Here is a 16,518-nt window from a genome sequence, read left to right on the forward strand (position 1 = left end):
TCAGCCTGATGGTTTTGTAGATGCTAAATACCCCAATAGAGTGTGCAAGCTTGAGAAATCCATTTCTGGATTGAAGCAAGCTTCTCGTAGATGGAATCTTTGCTTCGATGAGAAAGTCAAAGAGTTTGGTTTCTCTAGGAGTGAGGATGAGTCATGTGTGTATGTCAAAGCTAGTGGGAGTATTGTCAGCTTTTTAGTTTTGTATGTCGATGAAATATTGCTCATAGGAAATGACGTTCCAACCTTGCAGGAGGTTAAGTCCTGGCTTGGAAAGTATTTCACTATGAAGGATCTAGGAGAGGCTGCTTATATTTTGGGAATCTGGATTTTGAGGAATATGAGTAAAAGACTAATTGGACTTGGTCAAAGTACTTACTTGGACAAGGTGCTAAAACGTTTTAGCATGGAGAATTCCAAGAAATGGGAGTTACCTATCCAAAGCAATACCAAGCTGAGTAAGACTCAGAGTCCGAGTACCGATGTAGAGATAGAGCAAATGAGTCGAGTGTCGTATGCTTCCGCCGTTGGCTCGATCATGTACGCTATGACATGTATTCACCCTAATTTGGCTTTTGTGTTGAGCATGGTAAGTCGATATCAAGGGAACCCGGGTAGAGCTTACTGTATAGCAGTTAAGAACATTCTTAAGTATCTGCGACGAACTAAGGATTGGGTCCTTGGTGGGAATGATGACTTGAGAGTCATAGGGTATCGTGATGCCAAATTTCAGACCGACAAAGATAACTTCTGCTCTCAGTCGGGCTGGGTGTTTACCCTGAATGGAGGAGCTGTGACTTGGAAAAGTTCAAAGCAAGAGACCGTGGCTGATTCAACGTGCGAATCAGAGTACATAGTTGCAAGCGAAGCATCAAAGGAGGCTATATGGTTGAAGAACTTCATTGGATACCTTGGAGTTGTGCCAGTCATAAAGGAGCCTACGGAAATTTTCTGGGATAATGAAGGAGCGGTTGTCTTAACAAAGGAACCAAGGCATCATGGCAGATCCAGACATATTGACAAAAGATATCATTTGATCAGACATCGTGTAGAAGGACTCCTCGTGGTCAAGAGGGTATCGTCAGAAGACAATCTTGCAGATCCCCTCACAAAGGGTCTGAGTAGGATTAAGCACATTCAGCATGTGAGGAACATTAGTCTGAAGGATGATATTAGTTTTAGTTATTAGATAGATATTTCAGAAACTTGTAACAATATATATGTAATTGACATTTGATGATTAACTAATGGGGATTTATTTATAAGTAATTGTTTAATGTCTTTTGTCAATTGTTTATTTTGTGCTTCACTTTTGCATGTTTTACTTCCTGAATAATTGGATTATTCAAAACATCCACAATCGATCATACTTTGGGAGTAAGTAATTAATGAAGATTGTCATGAATTGGCTTGTAGATTGTCTAAGTGCTTAGACATAGCAAATGTTTGTTGCAACATTAATGAGCACTTCTAAAATAGGATTTGAGTATTGGATTAAACCCACGCTCATTTGAATTACTTCATGGAATTTATCACGAGTAATTGTGAGACGATAATATTGTATAATCTTTAAACCAAGATATATGAGTTGTTGTTTACGAGTTGGTTGTGCATTGATAATGCGTAAATGCATCAGTAACTTGATGTTATAAAACGTGTTGTTGTGTATGATTTGATGATTAAATAGTACAAGCATATAATTCAAAATTACCTGTTCCTTTTTCCCCAAGGGGTAAAATCGATATATTGGGCACCTCGATGATTTTGTGTTAACTTATGTGCCAGGGCCGGTCAGGACTGAGCTCATGTTTTCAATTAAGTTCCTTGTCATACAAATCAGAAATCGGGAAACAAACTACTGGACAATGAGAATGATTCTATTCCATGTATTTTTCTACATGATATCTTGTAGAATGGAGGATTATATGATCCCTTATCTAAGAACATGCGACTGACTAGCTCAAAGTTCGGCAACGGCTTTTGAGAGCTACGATTGCTAGTCAGATTTTGAAGCCATACTTGCAATTATAGTTATTAGACTTATCCAAGTATGAGACTGTCAGATTAGGTGTCTAAGCTCATAACTATAACTGGTATGTACTTGATTTGATAGTAGCATTGTCCTTATGGGTTTCCTTCACATTGGTCTCGTGTGACCAGTAATCTTGGATGTAACGAATTTTGAGCTTGAAATACAATTTCTCAACCTACTCCAAAACACTCCATTATGTGGTAAAGACTGTGAGGATGCTTATCAACACATAGATACGGTTGAATAGATTTTCAGTTACTTTCACATCGTTGGGTTTAGCAAGGATGCAATCATGCTAAGAGTGTTCTCGATCATGTTCAAGTATAAGGCCAGAACTTGGTTAAATTCACTACTAACAGGCGCGATTACGATATAGGATCAGCTGAGGAGTCAATTCATCGAACATCTTATCCTGCCATCAATGATTTCCAAGCTAAAGAAGAACATTCAAAATTTTCAACTACTTGATGGGGACTAATTATATGAGGCATGGGATCGTTACAAAGAGAAGCTAAGGAATTTCCCTCAACATGACCTCAATGTGAAACAAGAGATCTCTACTTTTTATAATGGAATAAATGCTTGCACAAAGCAACTCCTAGACTCTAAGGGCCACTCACTAAGAAGAATCACGCAACCAATAAAGCTCTTATCGAAGAATTTGCAAATAACTCTCGAGAGTACCATAACCCAAGAGATGATATCACACAAGGGAAGACACCCAGTAGAGGAGCATTAGAGGGATTAGAGACTATTAATGTCAAACATGATATGATACATTAGCATAAATAAGTTAAATCAAGAAATTCACGCCATTCAAATTGATGGGTTTTATAGGTTACAAAATCTTATTTTGGCTAAAAAACTTAAACCCTAAGTTCACATGCAATCTAAAGGCTCTTTGTTCTCACTATAATTTGCAACAAACAATTAAATATTAAGAACCCTAAAAGTACATTGCTATTTTCGAAATTAAGAAAGGGATATTAGAAAATACACACCTTTAGTTTGTTGTAGCAAATAAACTAGTATTCCTTCTAGATCGATCTTTATAGGCTCATAATAACGACTAATGACTAAAAATATACGTTACACTGAAAACAAAAGAGTGTAGCTTAACTTACAGAGGTTCTAAGCGAAAACCATGAAAATGCACGGACAAGGCTTCGAAACCGAAAGCTTCTATTTACCGGGATCTCCAAAAACGCATTAGTAACGCGATGTCAGAAAACGTAGTGCCATGTACGATTTGGTGAGTAAAAGATATAATTATATGAGTCAAAGTTTATTTGCTACAACAAACTAAAGGTGTTGCGATTAAGTCCTTATTAGACATGTAGTGGGGAAGGAATCCCCGAAACAGTACTATTTATGCGATGTAGGCGATGATCCTTAGGAAATGCCTTTAGAAATAAACATATAAGGAAATGTGATGCAGACAATGACCCTTAGGATAACCCCTTATGGAAGAATAAATAAGAAAATGAGGATGAGTAATCGGGTTAATTGTTTGATATGAAATATATGAATAAACAAATTAACTATATTATTAAGGGTTGAAAATCTTATGTATCTCATCAGGTTTATCAATCTGACACACTCAGTTTCTTTATATTACAGACAGCGGTATAAAGTTACATGCATGATGAGATATTCAAGAAGATTTGGACTCTTAGTCTAAGATACTATAAGGCACTTTTATGTTTATGTTTTGTATCAGTTATAACATCTCAAAATTTTATAACTTCATGAAAAATATTTCTTTAGAAACATTTTTATGGGACCAAATTTCGTATAGTCTTAGAATTGTCGTAAATTTAAGGATTTCATATTTATTTTTTTTTAATTCAATTATTCGCAACAAGAAGATGAGTAGATGGCCAAATTGATCGAGAGGATGTATGAAAAAAAAAAAAAAAAAAAAAAAAAAAAAAAAAACATTGTTTGTTTTGCTATGAGAGTAAACTTCAAAAACGCGAATATAATAATATTAATTGTCAAATAATTATTTTTTAGAAGATAAATATGGTCATCGGTAGATAACAAATAACGATCGAAAAGTATTTATGATTGAATTTTATATGAACAATTGAGGTTCTTGTAAATCAATATCTTGACGAATCATCAAAATAATATTTATGATTGAAATTTTTATGAACAATAACCATGAGGTTTTTCAAGAGTTTTTTCAAACAAAAAAACTATTGAAAAATGAAAACCTATAGTGAGAAGTTTTTTAGTTCCAAACCTTTTGAGTAAGCCTGTTAAATTAACAAGTTCTAACCAAGAATCTTTTTTAATTTTTATGTGAGATCCAAAAAAAATTTAACCAATTAAAACCATAGAATATCATTTGATAGAAAACAAAATGAAAAAATTCACCTGTTATAAGAGATACAATAAGCTTTTTCACTAAAAATTGTTATAATGTCTTTTATTATCGATGCACTAAATCAATATTTTTCAAGTATACATGTCGTATTAATGGGTAGGGCAGCATGGACGATGACCTAAGACATCCAAATTTTCGAGATCTATTTTTCTATATCTATTTATATTATTTTAAAAAAAAACTTTTAGTATTAAGTCGTCACAGGTAATGACAAAAAAATGTTTTTTTTTTATTTTGCCCAGACCATCAAATTGGTTTCAGTCAACCTGCACTGCACGTATATTTGAGAATTCGTCGATAACAAGTCACAATAAATTCGAGTTAAATAAGTTTAGATACGAGTTAGATTTAGTTGGTCTATCAACACTTTACCGTCTTCTTTTAATTTTATAAATAATTAAGATTTTACTATAATTAAAAGTTTATATGATTAAAATAATAACATAATAGCCTTTTTTTTACGTATCAATTTACGGGGGCTTAAATATTAGGAAACCGGGGAGTTTAACCACTATTAATGAGTTTTTTTTTTTAATTGTTTTTTTCACTGTTTGAAAAATAAATATTTTTTCTGGAATACTCTCCTTCTGGAGTACTGTTTATATACCGGATATTCTTTTTAATTTTTCAAAGAGGTTTTTTTGTTATTTATTTTAGATTTCAAATGCTACATTTCGTAATGTTTTATGTTATCGTTTTTCAATAAAATGTTTAATTTTATGCACCAATATTGTATATAGTTTATATAACTATGTTTGTTTGTTTTTTTTTTTTTTGTTGAATTAAGCAAAAAATATTTTTTATTGAAATTCTGGAATTGTTTTTCAGACTTATTCTTAAAATTTCAGAGTTTTTTTCCTTATGAAATCCAGTATTTTAGTTTGAAATCCGGATTATCATTCCGAAATCGATTAAAAAATGTTTATCTTGGTCCGGAGAATCCATTCCCACCAAAGTGGTTATTTTTGTTTAAAAAAATAATTATTATCTTCAAATACATATTAAAAGGTTGTTAGAGTTTTTAATTTCCCTTAAAATATATGTATATTAGGTATAAGATTCATATATTATATGGGTTAATTAATAAAATTAAATATAAATATCTAAATATTTAAGAACTTTGAATTTATAAAAAAAATAAGAAAAATAATGAATTATTAAAATTGATTTTTTTTATCTTTTAAATTTAAATAAATAAACAAAATAAAGTAATGAACTTTAATTTGGAAATTTTGAAATAAAGTAAATCTATTAATAAAATTCATATTTATTTATTACTATATTTATTGTAATTATTACATTAAAGTATTACGTAGAATTTATTAAAATAGAAAAAACTCATGAAATGACATATGGAAAAAATAATTCAAAATAACCACAAAATGATATTTGGCAAAATTGAATGAGAATGTGACATGTAAATGAAAAAAAAAAAAAAAAAAAAAAAAACTCCATTTATTAGAATAGATACGTGGAAAAGATTAGACAAAACTAATCATTTTTGGATAAAATATTTTATAAAATAGTTATCTAAAAGATTAGACAAAACTAATCATTTTTGGATAAAATATTTTATAAAATTGTTATCTTTTGGATTTTCTTAAGTACCCACTGATTTAACAACTCTGCATTTGTGAATCACTCTTTGATGGGATATGACGCCTTTAAGGAAGGATCCTTTCTTGTTTTTCCTTATTTTTACATTTAAAGTAGTTGAATATCGTTCGTTGTATAAAATAAAATTATGTGGTTAAAATTTAACAATATACCTTGAAAATAACTATGTAATTGATATTAACTACAAAATAATAAGTTTTTACACTAATTTGATACATAAAATTGTAATTATTTTAAACTATAATCGCAACTATTGTGCAAAGAAAATTAAATATGCTTCTCGATTTAGTGTTACACTTGTATTATGATTAATTGATTTATAAATTACCTATTTCATCTTTTTTAATTTCGATCACTCCAATTATTTATTTAAAGTATTAAATCATTGTTTGTAAGATAATGTAATGTAATTTATAGTTTTAGTTAATTTGACATGTCAAATTTAGCTTACTATTTAAAACATGTAAACCTTTTAAACTATTTTAAGAAAATAGGTTTCAAATATTTTTTAAGTTTATTTGAAATTTTGATTTATATTTTAGATTTAACATGATATTTAAATTAATATTTTAAGTATATTATATTGATAATTCAAAGAATCTATAGTTAATATGATTAAAGATGTCACATTTAATAATAAATTTAAATTACTAATTTAACTTATTAGGTTAAAAGTTAAAGAATTTAAGGGTTTCAAAATAATACTGTAAAGTATAAATATATTTATAGTACAGTCAATTTATGTTTTATATTTAAAACATTTAAACCTTTTAAACTACTTTTAAAAAAAAATTGAGTAATTTTTAAATTTTATTTGATATTCTGATTTATATTTTGGATTTAACATGATATCTAAATTAACATTTAAGATTATTATATTGGTAATTTAAAGAATCTACCATTAATATGATTATAAATTTCACATTAATAACATATTTAAATTACTAAATTAAATAATTAGATTGAAAGTTGAAGAGATTGAAAGTTTCAAATGAATACAAAACAAATAAAAATATCTCTTTTATAGTAAAGTATGACATGATATGAAGTATCATTCTTTCTTCGAAATTTCTTTTAATCAAAAATTCCATTTTCACACTACAAAATCTATTTTTGTTGGAAAAACAGTTTCTGAAAACCTCCACAGCTAAAAACTTCAAAAAAAAAAGATTTTCGTAGTATATGAAATAAAAATTGCATTTTATGAAGTAAATTTGTCGGTACACAAAAAAGTTTTAGATTTTTATTTCTTTTGTTAGAAACATAAAATAAATAAATAAATAAAATACACTAGTATGTGTGTATGTCATCAAGTAAACGTTATTTATGAATAATATGTACAATGATTTAATGAAATTGTCATAAAACAAAGTGTTGCTTGATAATAAAAGCCATTGCGAGATATCAAGGCTTGGTATGTGTTTCTCCTATGTTTGGGGATATATGATTGATGAAATAAAATGGATTTTACAAATACATGTATTTTAATGATTTTATTGGGTTAGATTGACATCTTAACTAAGTGTAACAAATAATTTTGTTGAAGTGGTTGATGAATTTGATTGGTTATAGTATATTATAAAAAGAACAAACCTTATTGTTTAATTATGCATTTCGATTACATGCTAAAATTGGTACTGTAAATTTTTATTGACAAATAATAAAAATGTTACTTTAGAAAAGACTTCCAGAAATAATAAATTGATGTCTCCAGATATTCAAAAAGATTGTGAATGCTTTTCAAAAAAGATAATTAAGTCCATGTATGATGAAATTTGTAAGTTTGTGTTTGCTATATTAGTCGGGGATTCTAACGAAGTATCCAAGTTTTAAGATATGTTGATACGCTTGGAATGTGAAGTAAAAAATTATTGGAATTGTTCACTAATTTCAGATATTTGCCAAAATGGTTTTGAAGGGTGCATGGCTTTGGTCAGCAACACTTAAAAGATGTTATTATTCATTAAAACTTTGAAGATCAACTTGCATAATAAAATGACTGAAAAATTTTCAAATAATATTTTGATTTGTAATGTAGAAAAAAAAAAGCACTAATAGACGTTACGATTAAAATGTAATCCAAACTAATTTGTCATTTAAAATGAAATCGTAATTACTAATTTTTTTTTATCTTACTATGGGGTGAAAAATTATGACACCTATGATTATTTATGTAGCGTTGATATTTTGTTCCTACATTGTGTCATCGGTTCGTATGTTTTAATATTTATCATATAACCATACGAAAATGGGATATGATATAGCTAACAAGCAAAACAATAATATACTGGATGAAATGAAATGACAACAAAAACAATACAATGATCTATGAAAAAAAAAATATTAAAAAAGAAAATAAAAGAAAACAAGTTTTAAAAGTTTAAGTTGAATAAGACACACATGAGATGACATGACACATGACACATGACAACATGAGACGACACATCTATACCTCTATACATCCCAAATCCAAAATCTTATGCATATTCTTCTAAGGTACAATAATGGAGAATGAGAGACATCATCAGCTACTACAAGTAATGGTAAAGTAAAAACTACATCACCCCATAGCCCACATACAGGGATGCTACACAAATTAAGAAACAGAAACAACAAACCTTTTCAACAAAAAAAGAAAAAAAGATGCACATTTACGATATCAATAAGGGACATGACTCAATCATATTTTGTGTTCTCTTTTAACATGTTTTTTTTTTCTCCCCTCCAAAAGGTTTACTACAACTTGGCACACTTTTCAGCTATGCTAGTTGTAGATTCTAACTGGCTTCTCAAATGTGTGTCGATTCTGCATAATAAATGAACCAAAGTATTGAGATAAATAGCAACAATGTAGTTTTTTTTTTAATGATAAAGAGTTTGAAATAGAAATTTATTATTGGTTGTACCTGATTTGCAGCATATGACCTTTTGGATGCATTGTCAGAGTGCTCCAATCCCAAGTATTGTTCCCAAGCACTATGAACATCTCTTCTCTGAAACCAAAACCACCCATTCAAATTTACAAGTTTGCCATTATTTCATATTCTCACATATTTTTTTAAACATTTTCTAAAAAAAAAAGTAGTAACCTGAAAGCGGCTTGAGACAACATCAGAATCCAGAAGGTATGTAGGACGACCCAAAGACAGAAATGCAAACTTCCACTGATAAATTACATTAGGGTTTAAACAAGACAGAAACCAAAATAACAAAATAAATAAATAAATAAATAATACCTTAGAGAACTCCTCATCTGGAACTTGTAGTTTCTTCTGAATACGTACTTTAACTTCAGCTAATGTCTCACCCTCTCGGATTACAAGAAAAAATGGCTCCCCAAAGTTCTGAACTTGCTGTACAACGTTCATACCAAAATTAATTATTATTTATTAATTATTAAGAGCATAGCATAGCAACAAAAAAAAAAAAATACTTACCACCTGGTTCTGAGAAGCATCTTTCATAAAATGATAAACATGAATTAAACGATCCTGAGGACCCAACTCTTTTTCCTCTTCTGGAATCTGTAATTAAAAAGTAGCCTCAAAAACCTTAATTAAATAAGGGAAATACACTAAATTACATTATTGGTCCCTGTTCCAAGTAAGTTGACTAGTTACGCTCCCTGATGATACAACTAAACTTTTGCATTTTTAGTCCTAAATGTATTATCATTTTGTTTGGAACAAGAACCAAAAACATCAAAATTTGAAAAATCAACTATACTCGGGGGCCAAAAATGTAATTTACTCAAAAAGACAAGAAACAAGGACTGTAAGCGTAAAGTTTGAGGATACCTCCTCAGCACGTAACGTCCAGTATTGATCGTTAATGTTCTCGATTTTTTCATTCAGGGGGAAAATCTGCATGCATATAAATATAAATTGATGGAAGTAAAGTAAAAAGACTGTTATACCCATTATACAAATTCAAAATAGCAAATCCACATCATACATGTCCAAAACCAATACCTTGTAAATCTTGTGGTAAAAAACCTCAAGCAAACGAAGCTCTGCATCTGGATGAGACAGGTCAACCTGTTTCAACATACATTCACCAGTCAACTATACAAGATATAAGGGATAATAATAATAATAATAATAATAATATGAATTGAATTTGCTACTTTAGTCACTACCTTGGTTTTAAGGTCATTAATCACATCCCCCACAGTGCTTTGTTTAGGCAGTCTGATGGTATGTATGACCACCTAGTAATTGTCACAAACAAAATATTATTATTATTATTATTATATATCAATTATCAAGACCAAAATCAGAAAGTCAAACAAACATAGACCAAAATCAACACCACTTACTTCATCTTTTGTTGCATGATGAAAAGCAACTTTTAGGGTTTTCAGGCCTTGTAGTTCAGGGAGAGGAATATCCAGTACTTCATAATACAAAATATCCGAAGTCTATGCAGCACAACAAAAACATAATAATATAAATTATTGAGCAAATTGAAATCAAATTATTTAATAAATTTTAGTTACCTGATTGTAGTGAGCAAGCATGTCTGAGAGGTGTTCAACTCCTCGATACTTGATTGGCTGAGGTTTGGGTTGTTGGGAATAACAGTTGTGAGATGTAAGTCTGATTTTAGATGGATCATCTAACTTCAAATGCCCAGCAACTTTTTCAACAACATCATCATAATTGTTAAGTTTTGACCTGCTCAAATCAAAGTCAACAACATTAAAAAAACAGAAAAAAACATTTCCGTGAAATTAAGATCTTATTCTTAGGAAACTTAACAGTTCCAATGAGAACTCATCCTCTTTTGGTTTCTCCAGCGAACGAAAGCGTACAACCTACATACACAGAATATGTTATATACTTATTATATGTATGGATAAACATAGAAAGGGCAAAAGTGGAAAAATATAAAGTTAAGTTTCACAGTATACCTGGCGATTATGAACGTATTCCAGAAAAGATGGAACATCTTGATAGCGGTTTTTTACGGTTCCGTCCTTGAGAGGTTTCTGGAAGCAGATAATGTCCCCATCTTCAAGCTATAAAACCAAAAATGTATTGATTAAATTAAATCAAGAAACTGTCATAAATATATGAAAAAGAAAAAACTTGGAGATTTACCTGACTAGCTCGAAATGTTAGCTTCTTATCAATGTGTTCACACATGACATTGGGTTCGAATTTGATTTCCTGAATGACGAGGGTAATTTAGGAAACAATATATATATAGCATTACAAAAAAGTAGAATGGACTGAATGAAAGGCTGACCTCAAACAGTTCTATTTCTTCATCAGGAGCAAAGCCTGCCAGCTCATTCAGCTTTCCCAGCATCTCTATTGGCTTTCCACTACTCTTCACAAACAGCCTTCCAACATACCTGGATAACACATTAAACCAGATTTGAGGGGTTGTTTCTTTTTGACTTATTGAGTTAAGCACTTAATATGGATAGCTATATATGTCTTTCTTTTTTACTTGATCTATGGGTTAAGCCAAAAAACCTGGCTTAATATTTTAAGACATTAACCCTTCTTTTTTCCTCCAACTTCTCTCACGTAAATGAAATTTGTTTTTTTGAATGTAAGGGTACAATGGTCATTTAGTCTCATCCAGACGGTTTATTCAGTCTAGAAAAGAAACAGACACTATGTACACAACACTTTACCCAAACTGACATCATTACCCACTCAGCCACTTTACAATTTACACATACAAGACTTAATAGTGTATATATATATATATATATATAGAGAGAGAGAGAGAGAGTGCATACCGAAGCTCTTCTTTTAAAGGGTCATAGAGTTTGAAGAAAAGTAAAATTTCTTCCTTAGTTTTTGCAGGTGGGGGAACTGGGCGTAGATCCTATATATATATTAATGAGTGAATATTAGAATTAACAATATAATATTGAGTTGAGTATTATACAAATATTAAGAAATAATAATCGAATAAGAAAAGTATAAATGAAATGTTTACCTGTCCAAGTTCGACCTCCAGGAACAACTTAAGCTCAGCATTGTTAGCCTTGTTTGATACCTCTCTCAAATGTCCAACCTAACAACAATATTGGATTCAATTCGACATGTTAATGACAATTTTGCCCTTACTTTTGGACATTTTTATGACTTATATCAAAAGCACATACAGATTGAGCTTCTTCTAGAGGAGTCAAAGGACGATTTGGGCGGTAGGTATGATTTTGGCGTTTTGCCCAAAGCCAAAAACGTTGACATTGCACTGGTATACCCAATTCTTTTGCTACTTCCTCCTGCAAGAAGGGTAAAATGGTCATTTAGTCTCGTTCACAATTTATTCGGTATAGATACGAAAGAAATACCCATTCAACCACTTTACCCATACATAACTTAATGAGGGAGGGAAAATAGAAACAAACAATTTACTTATTCAGTGAGTAATAGTATTAGTACCTTGAAAAGGGCAAAAGAGATTTGCTTCTGGATACGAAAACTACGAACTTTCTCATGATCCACAAGATCAAAAAATATATTTTTCCCTATTTGTTCATGGAGGTTTTCATCACGAGCAACCTTTATAACAGTATACAAATGTGCCTCTGCTTTCTCTTTCTTTTTTTGCTCCTTTTCTTCTTGTTCTTTCTTCAATCTAATCTGAAAATTTATTTAAGGAATCTCATACTCAGTAATCAGTACAGTTTCATGGGTACGATAACAATATGTACACAAAATGACAATCTTACCCTCAGGTGCTCTGCTACATCCTTTTCATCCACATTACATATTATTTTCTCCTTGTCACTTTCACGTATGTACACAAGCATGTATGCATTTGAATATTTTGTAAATTTAAATGGAGAGTTATTGAACCCAGGGTTTGCTTGAGGCAACTCTTCCTCTCCCCCGTATTGTTCATCTAATGCTCTTTTCATGTCTTCTTTTGTCACACGTTCATCATCAAACTTAAGCCTATAAAATACATGATAAAGAATTTTAAATATGTGTATTAAAGCAGTTAACAAATAACTTTAAAACTTTATTCTGAATATTTTCATACCATTGATCGGATAGGGTTGGCCGGATATAAGCATAATAATGTCCACCATGGACCCCACCACTGTGAACCAATACACTGACAACGAAGAAAAATAAGTAAAAAAGTTGTGGGAAAATTTAATATGTGAAAGTTAAATTTAATAAAAGAAAAAAAGAAAAATACCTGTGAAGAGTGTAGAGATTACGGACACTTCTATCTGCCTGGGGTGATAAATACTTTCCATTTTCTCTATCCAGATCAAGTTGCAAAGGAAATTCATAACGATCATTTATCTGTAAATTTGGATGAATTCACAAGGAGATGATTACTATTTTTAGTGCAAAAAGCATGAAATTGACTTGTGTGATTTGCATATGGCAGAAATAGTGTGACTGATGCTTCTTCAGCCATATATAAGAAGCATATGAAAGTTATAGGGTTGTTTAGTTTTATAAAGTTAGAGTGGAAATAATGCAGGATTAAGTAGCTATTGTGAAAATAAAATGTAACTGACCTTCACCATTGTATCTCGCATGAAATCATATTCGAAACGTTTTAGTTGGAGCTGAAGAACAGGGGGGAAATCTATGAACAGAACGCCCTTCTTAGCATCCTGTAAACAAAATGCCAAAAGATAAACAAATAAACAAAATGCTAAAACATAACATATAAACAAAGATTTAGGAGATATTCATCCAATTCCAACCTGTAGCCCATGTTGTTCAGCATGATACTTATTATCACCTTCAAGTCGTTCCACTTCTACATACTTATCAAAAGAGGCATAAACATCGCGACACCCTTTCACATCAAGTTGTAGGTCATAAAAAGATTCCTTCCTTGTTGATTTGTAGTCCACATTTATGCATTCGATATAGTTCATATGGTGTCCTTCAAATAGTTGTTGAATTGTACCCTCCACAACAGTTCCCTTCATAATAAAATAAAACCACATAATCAGGTATGATCAGATAGTAAAAAAAAAACTAAAGATGACAAGAAAAACCCTATACCTTCATTTTGTCTTCAAGCTTCTCACAAAGAACCCTATTGAGTTCTTGAACATCATGCTGCATAAAAGAATCATATGTATCCCATCCAAAAGATTTTGTCAACTCTTTTGTTGCTACACTGGTGTCACTGTACTGAAGCTTATAAAATAAACTCTGTAAAGCCAAGGGTATGCTCCCTGATGGCATATCATTCTCAGTTGTTGGCATATGATACACAGCCTGTTTCAAAACATAATTATATATATAAGTCCTTTCTTCAACATGTTATCAGTATTTAGTAGCAGCTTATGAATACTATCTTTGATAGAATCAGAGAACAGAGGTTGATGGGGTATAGTTAGTTACAAACCTTCCTGAAATAAGGGATATGGTACAATGTCTGGAGGAGAGAATTCATGTAGCAAGTAGCACCTTGATTCTTAAGCCCCACATAACCAGTTTCCTTTTTTGAGTCATGTGACCAATAATCAACAACCCTTCGAACTGCCACATCAGCTTCAACTATGCATGTGTCATTCAGAATATAGCCTCTACTGGGGTCATATAGATCACTAAGTGGCATAAATGATGTGAAACCCCAATCACTTTCACGTCCATTAAACTGATGTTGGGTATCTGCAAGGTCAAAAGAGTCATAACTCATAACTATCACCAATCCCAAAATCATTTTATTAATCGAATCATTGGAGCTCGTATGTTTCCATGAAAGGGTTACCTTTTCTCATGGTGAATTTGTTATGAATTTGATTAACCACAGCTAGGCTGAACTGAGCATATCTACTCCAACCATATGGCAATGATGTGGAATCAGCAACATCAAGATACATTGACAAATGGTCCACGTTGTTTCCTTTTGGGAATATAAGCACTCGCCTGACCAGGTGAAAAGAATTTATTAAGAACCAATTGCCACTTTCATGTATTGGTCTGAAATTACTGAAACTCTTTAAGAAAATAGAGATATACCATTTATATCCTCCAACAAAGAAAACTTCAGAGTACAACTTTTTGCCAGTCAATCTTGAGAAGTTCTCTATAGTCCATGTGAACCTTGCAGATGGTGGATCATCAACTGCTGGTGCATCAACTGTATTGGCAGCTTCTGCAGGTGCAACTGACAAAAAGCGGATGCTACACAAGTTAATTTGCTTAAAAAGGAGAGTACAAATGCAAACCATTGATGGAATAACATATATCTGAACAAGCATAAACAGGATATTCGCAAATTCAAAAAGAAAAGAAGGAATCCAATAAGACAGCCAGCAATACCTTCCATTGGTTGGGGTCCTTCGGTGGCAGCAAATTCAGAATGCGGGACTAGCATCTCTTCCTCTTCCGGCTGCAAAATTGAACTCCGTAAATGAACAAATTGGATCTGATAATATTTAATTCCGAAGTTTCTGATCCTCGGAATTCAAAACCCTAAAAATTGAGCATTTTCCACAAATAGTAAAAAGAAGGACACGAAACATGAGCACTTTTAGATCATATTTCACATTCAGAAACGATTATTTAAGAGATCGAAACTCGATAAACCGATCAAGAAAGTGAATTAAGCAACTTAAAACAGCAAATTGAGATACAGGCATACGCCTATAGAGTTATGTGTTGCGTGTGCATGTTCGTGAATGACTGTAAATCAGTGGGTATGTGTGTGTAGATATTTGCATAAGAAATATAAACATCGTTGTTGTTACATCAATGGGAGGCGGAGTCATGAGAGTCATCGACGGCGATTGGTGGCGGAATTCGATCGGCAAATCGGCGGAGAGACGTGGAGGGGGTCAGAAAACGTGAAGTTCGATCGAGAAAGGGAAAAGGGGAGGCTGGTTTAGGTGGGGTTGAGGGTAGTTTGGGTATTTTGGGAGATGTAAAAGAGGGAGCAGCCGAGAAAGTTCAGAGAACGTTTGTTTGACGAAATAGTGGGGTGGCCATGTCTCGGTGGACGTATTTGGCGAAATGGCAATATAGCCCTCGTTTAGTTGGTCCTTATGGTAGTCGATTTCTCTCATCCAAAGGGCAAACTACACCTCTCTATGGGATTCAAGGTTAGATCCGTTGGGTACTAAGTGTGGACAGTATCGATACGAGAAGGGAATGAGGGGAGGTACTGGAAGACCTCCCCGACCTTGTGGTACTCGAAGAGAAAAATGTCTTCATCGTGTGATCAATCATCCATTCGGTAAACAAGGAATTGTAGGACGAAGAAACACATCACAACCTTTATTCGGATCTCGTATAACATATTGCAAACACTTTTGTTAACAAGATTTTTATTATAAGGGTTAGCGTAAAACTAACAAAAATTTACAAAATTTAAGCCAATATAAGGTTTAAACGTCAAGATACCGAAGTAACATCAAATATCATATTCTTATTCACAATTCAGTTGTAGGAATAGTCGATCAATCTATCAATCAACAAATTCCTTCTGAAATTATGGCCACCAAAAGGAACGTCATTACTGTATCTCC

At 31.8% G+C, this 16,518-nt stretch overlaps 1 protein-coding gene and 1 non-coding gene across 3 annotated transcripts; both read right to left on the minus strand.

The window, feature by feature from the left end:
- Positions 1–2,459: 2,459 nt before the first annotated feature.
- LOC145018864 (small nucleolar RNA R71) lies at positions 2,460–2,566 on the minus strand. Its single transcript, XR_013667225.1, has one exon. It is a non-coding gene; the product is annotated as a small nucleolar RNA R71 (small nucleolar RNA).
- Positions 2,567–8,394: 5,828 nt separating this feature from the next.
- On the minus strand, positions 8,395–15,974 carry LOC145014079 (ubiquitin C-terminal hydrolase 13-like). 2 transcript variants are annotated; one of them, XM_078972449.1, is made up of 29 exons: positions 15,742–15,974; positions 15,314–15,383; positions 15,011–15,158; positions 14,760–14,917; positions 14,394–14,659; positions 14,045–14,263; positions 13,738–13,962; positions 13,546–13,644; positions 13,215–13,324; positions 13,053–13,127; positions 12,739–12,964; positions 12,449–12,649; positions 12,166–12,288; positions 11,997–12,074; positions 11,794–11,882; positions 11,289–11,397; positions 11,141–11,209; positions 10,951–11,058; positions 10,799–10,854; positions 10,537–10,714; positions 10,357–10,458; positions 10,177–10,248; positions 10,010–10,075; positions 9,836–9,901; positions 9,479–9,562; positions 9,275–9,391; positions 9,128–9,202; positions 8,945–9,031; positions 8,395–8,844 (listed from the first exon to the last, which is right to left on the minus strand). In XM_078972449.1, the coding sequence occupies exons 1-29, from the start codon at positions 15,769–15,771 to the stop codon at positions 8,803–8,805; spliced, it is 3,348 nt and encodes a 1,115-aa protein (XP_078828575.1). In that variant the 5' UTR covers positions 15,772–15,974; the 3' UTR covers positions 8,395–8,802. The 2 variants fall into 2 exon arrangements, with proteins under 2 accessions (XP_078828575.1, XP_078828574.1); XM_078972448.1 differs by having other exon boundaries at positions 9,476–9,562; positions 15,742–15,973.
- Between the last annotated feature and the right edge of the window lie 544 nt (positions 15,975–16,518).

Source organism: Lactuca saligna, chromosome 9 (genome assembly GCF_052625555.1).
Source record: "Lactuca saligna cultivar CGN05327 chromosome 9, ASM5262555v1, whole genome shotgun sequence".
Lineage (NCBI taxonomy): Eukaryota > Viridiplantae > Streptophyta > Magnoliopsida > Asterales > Asteraceae > Lactuca > Lactuca saligna.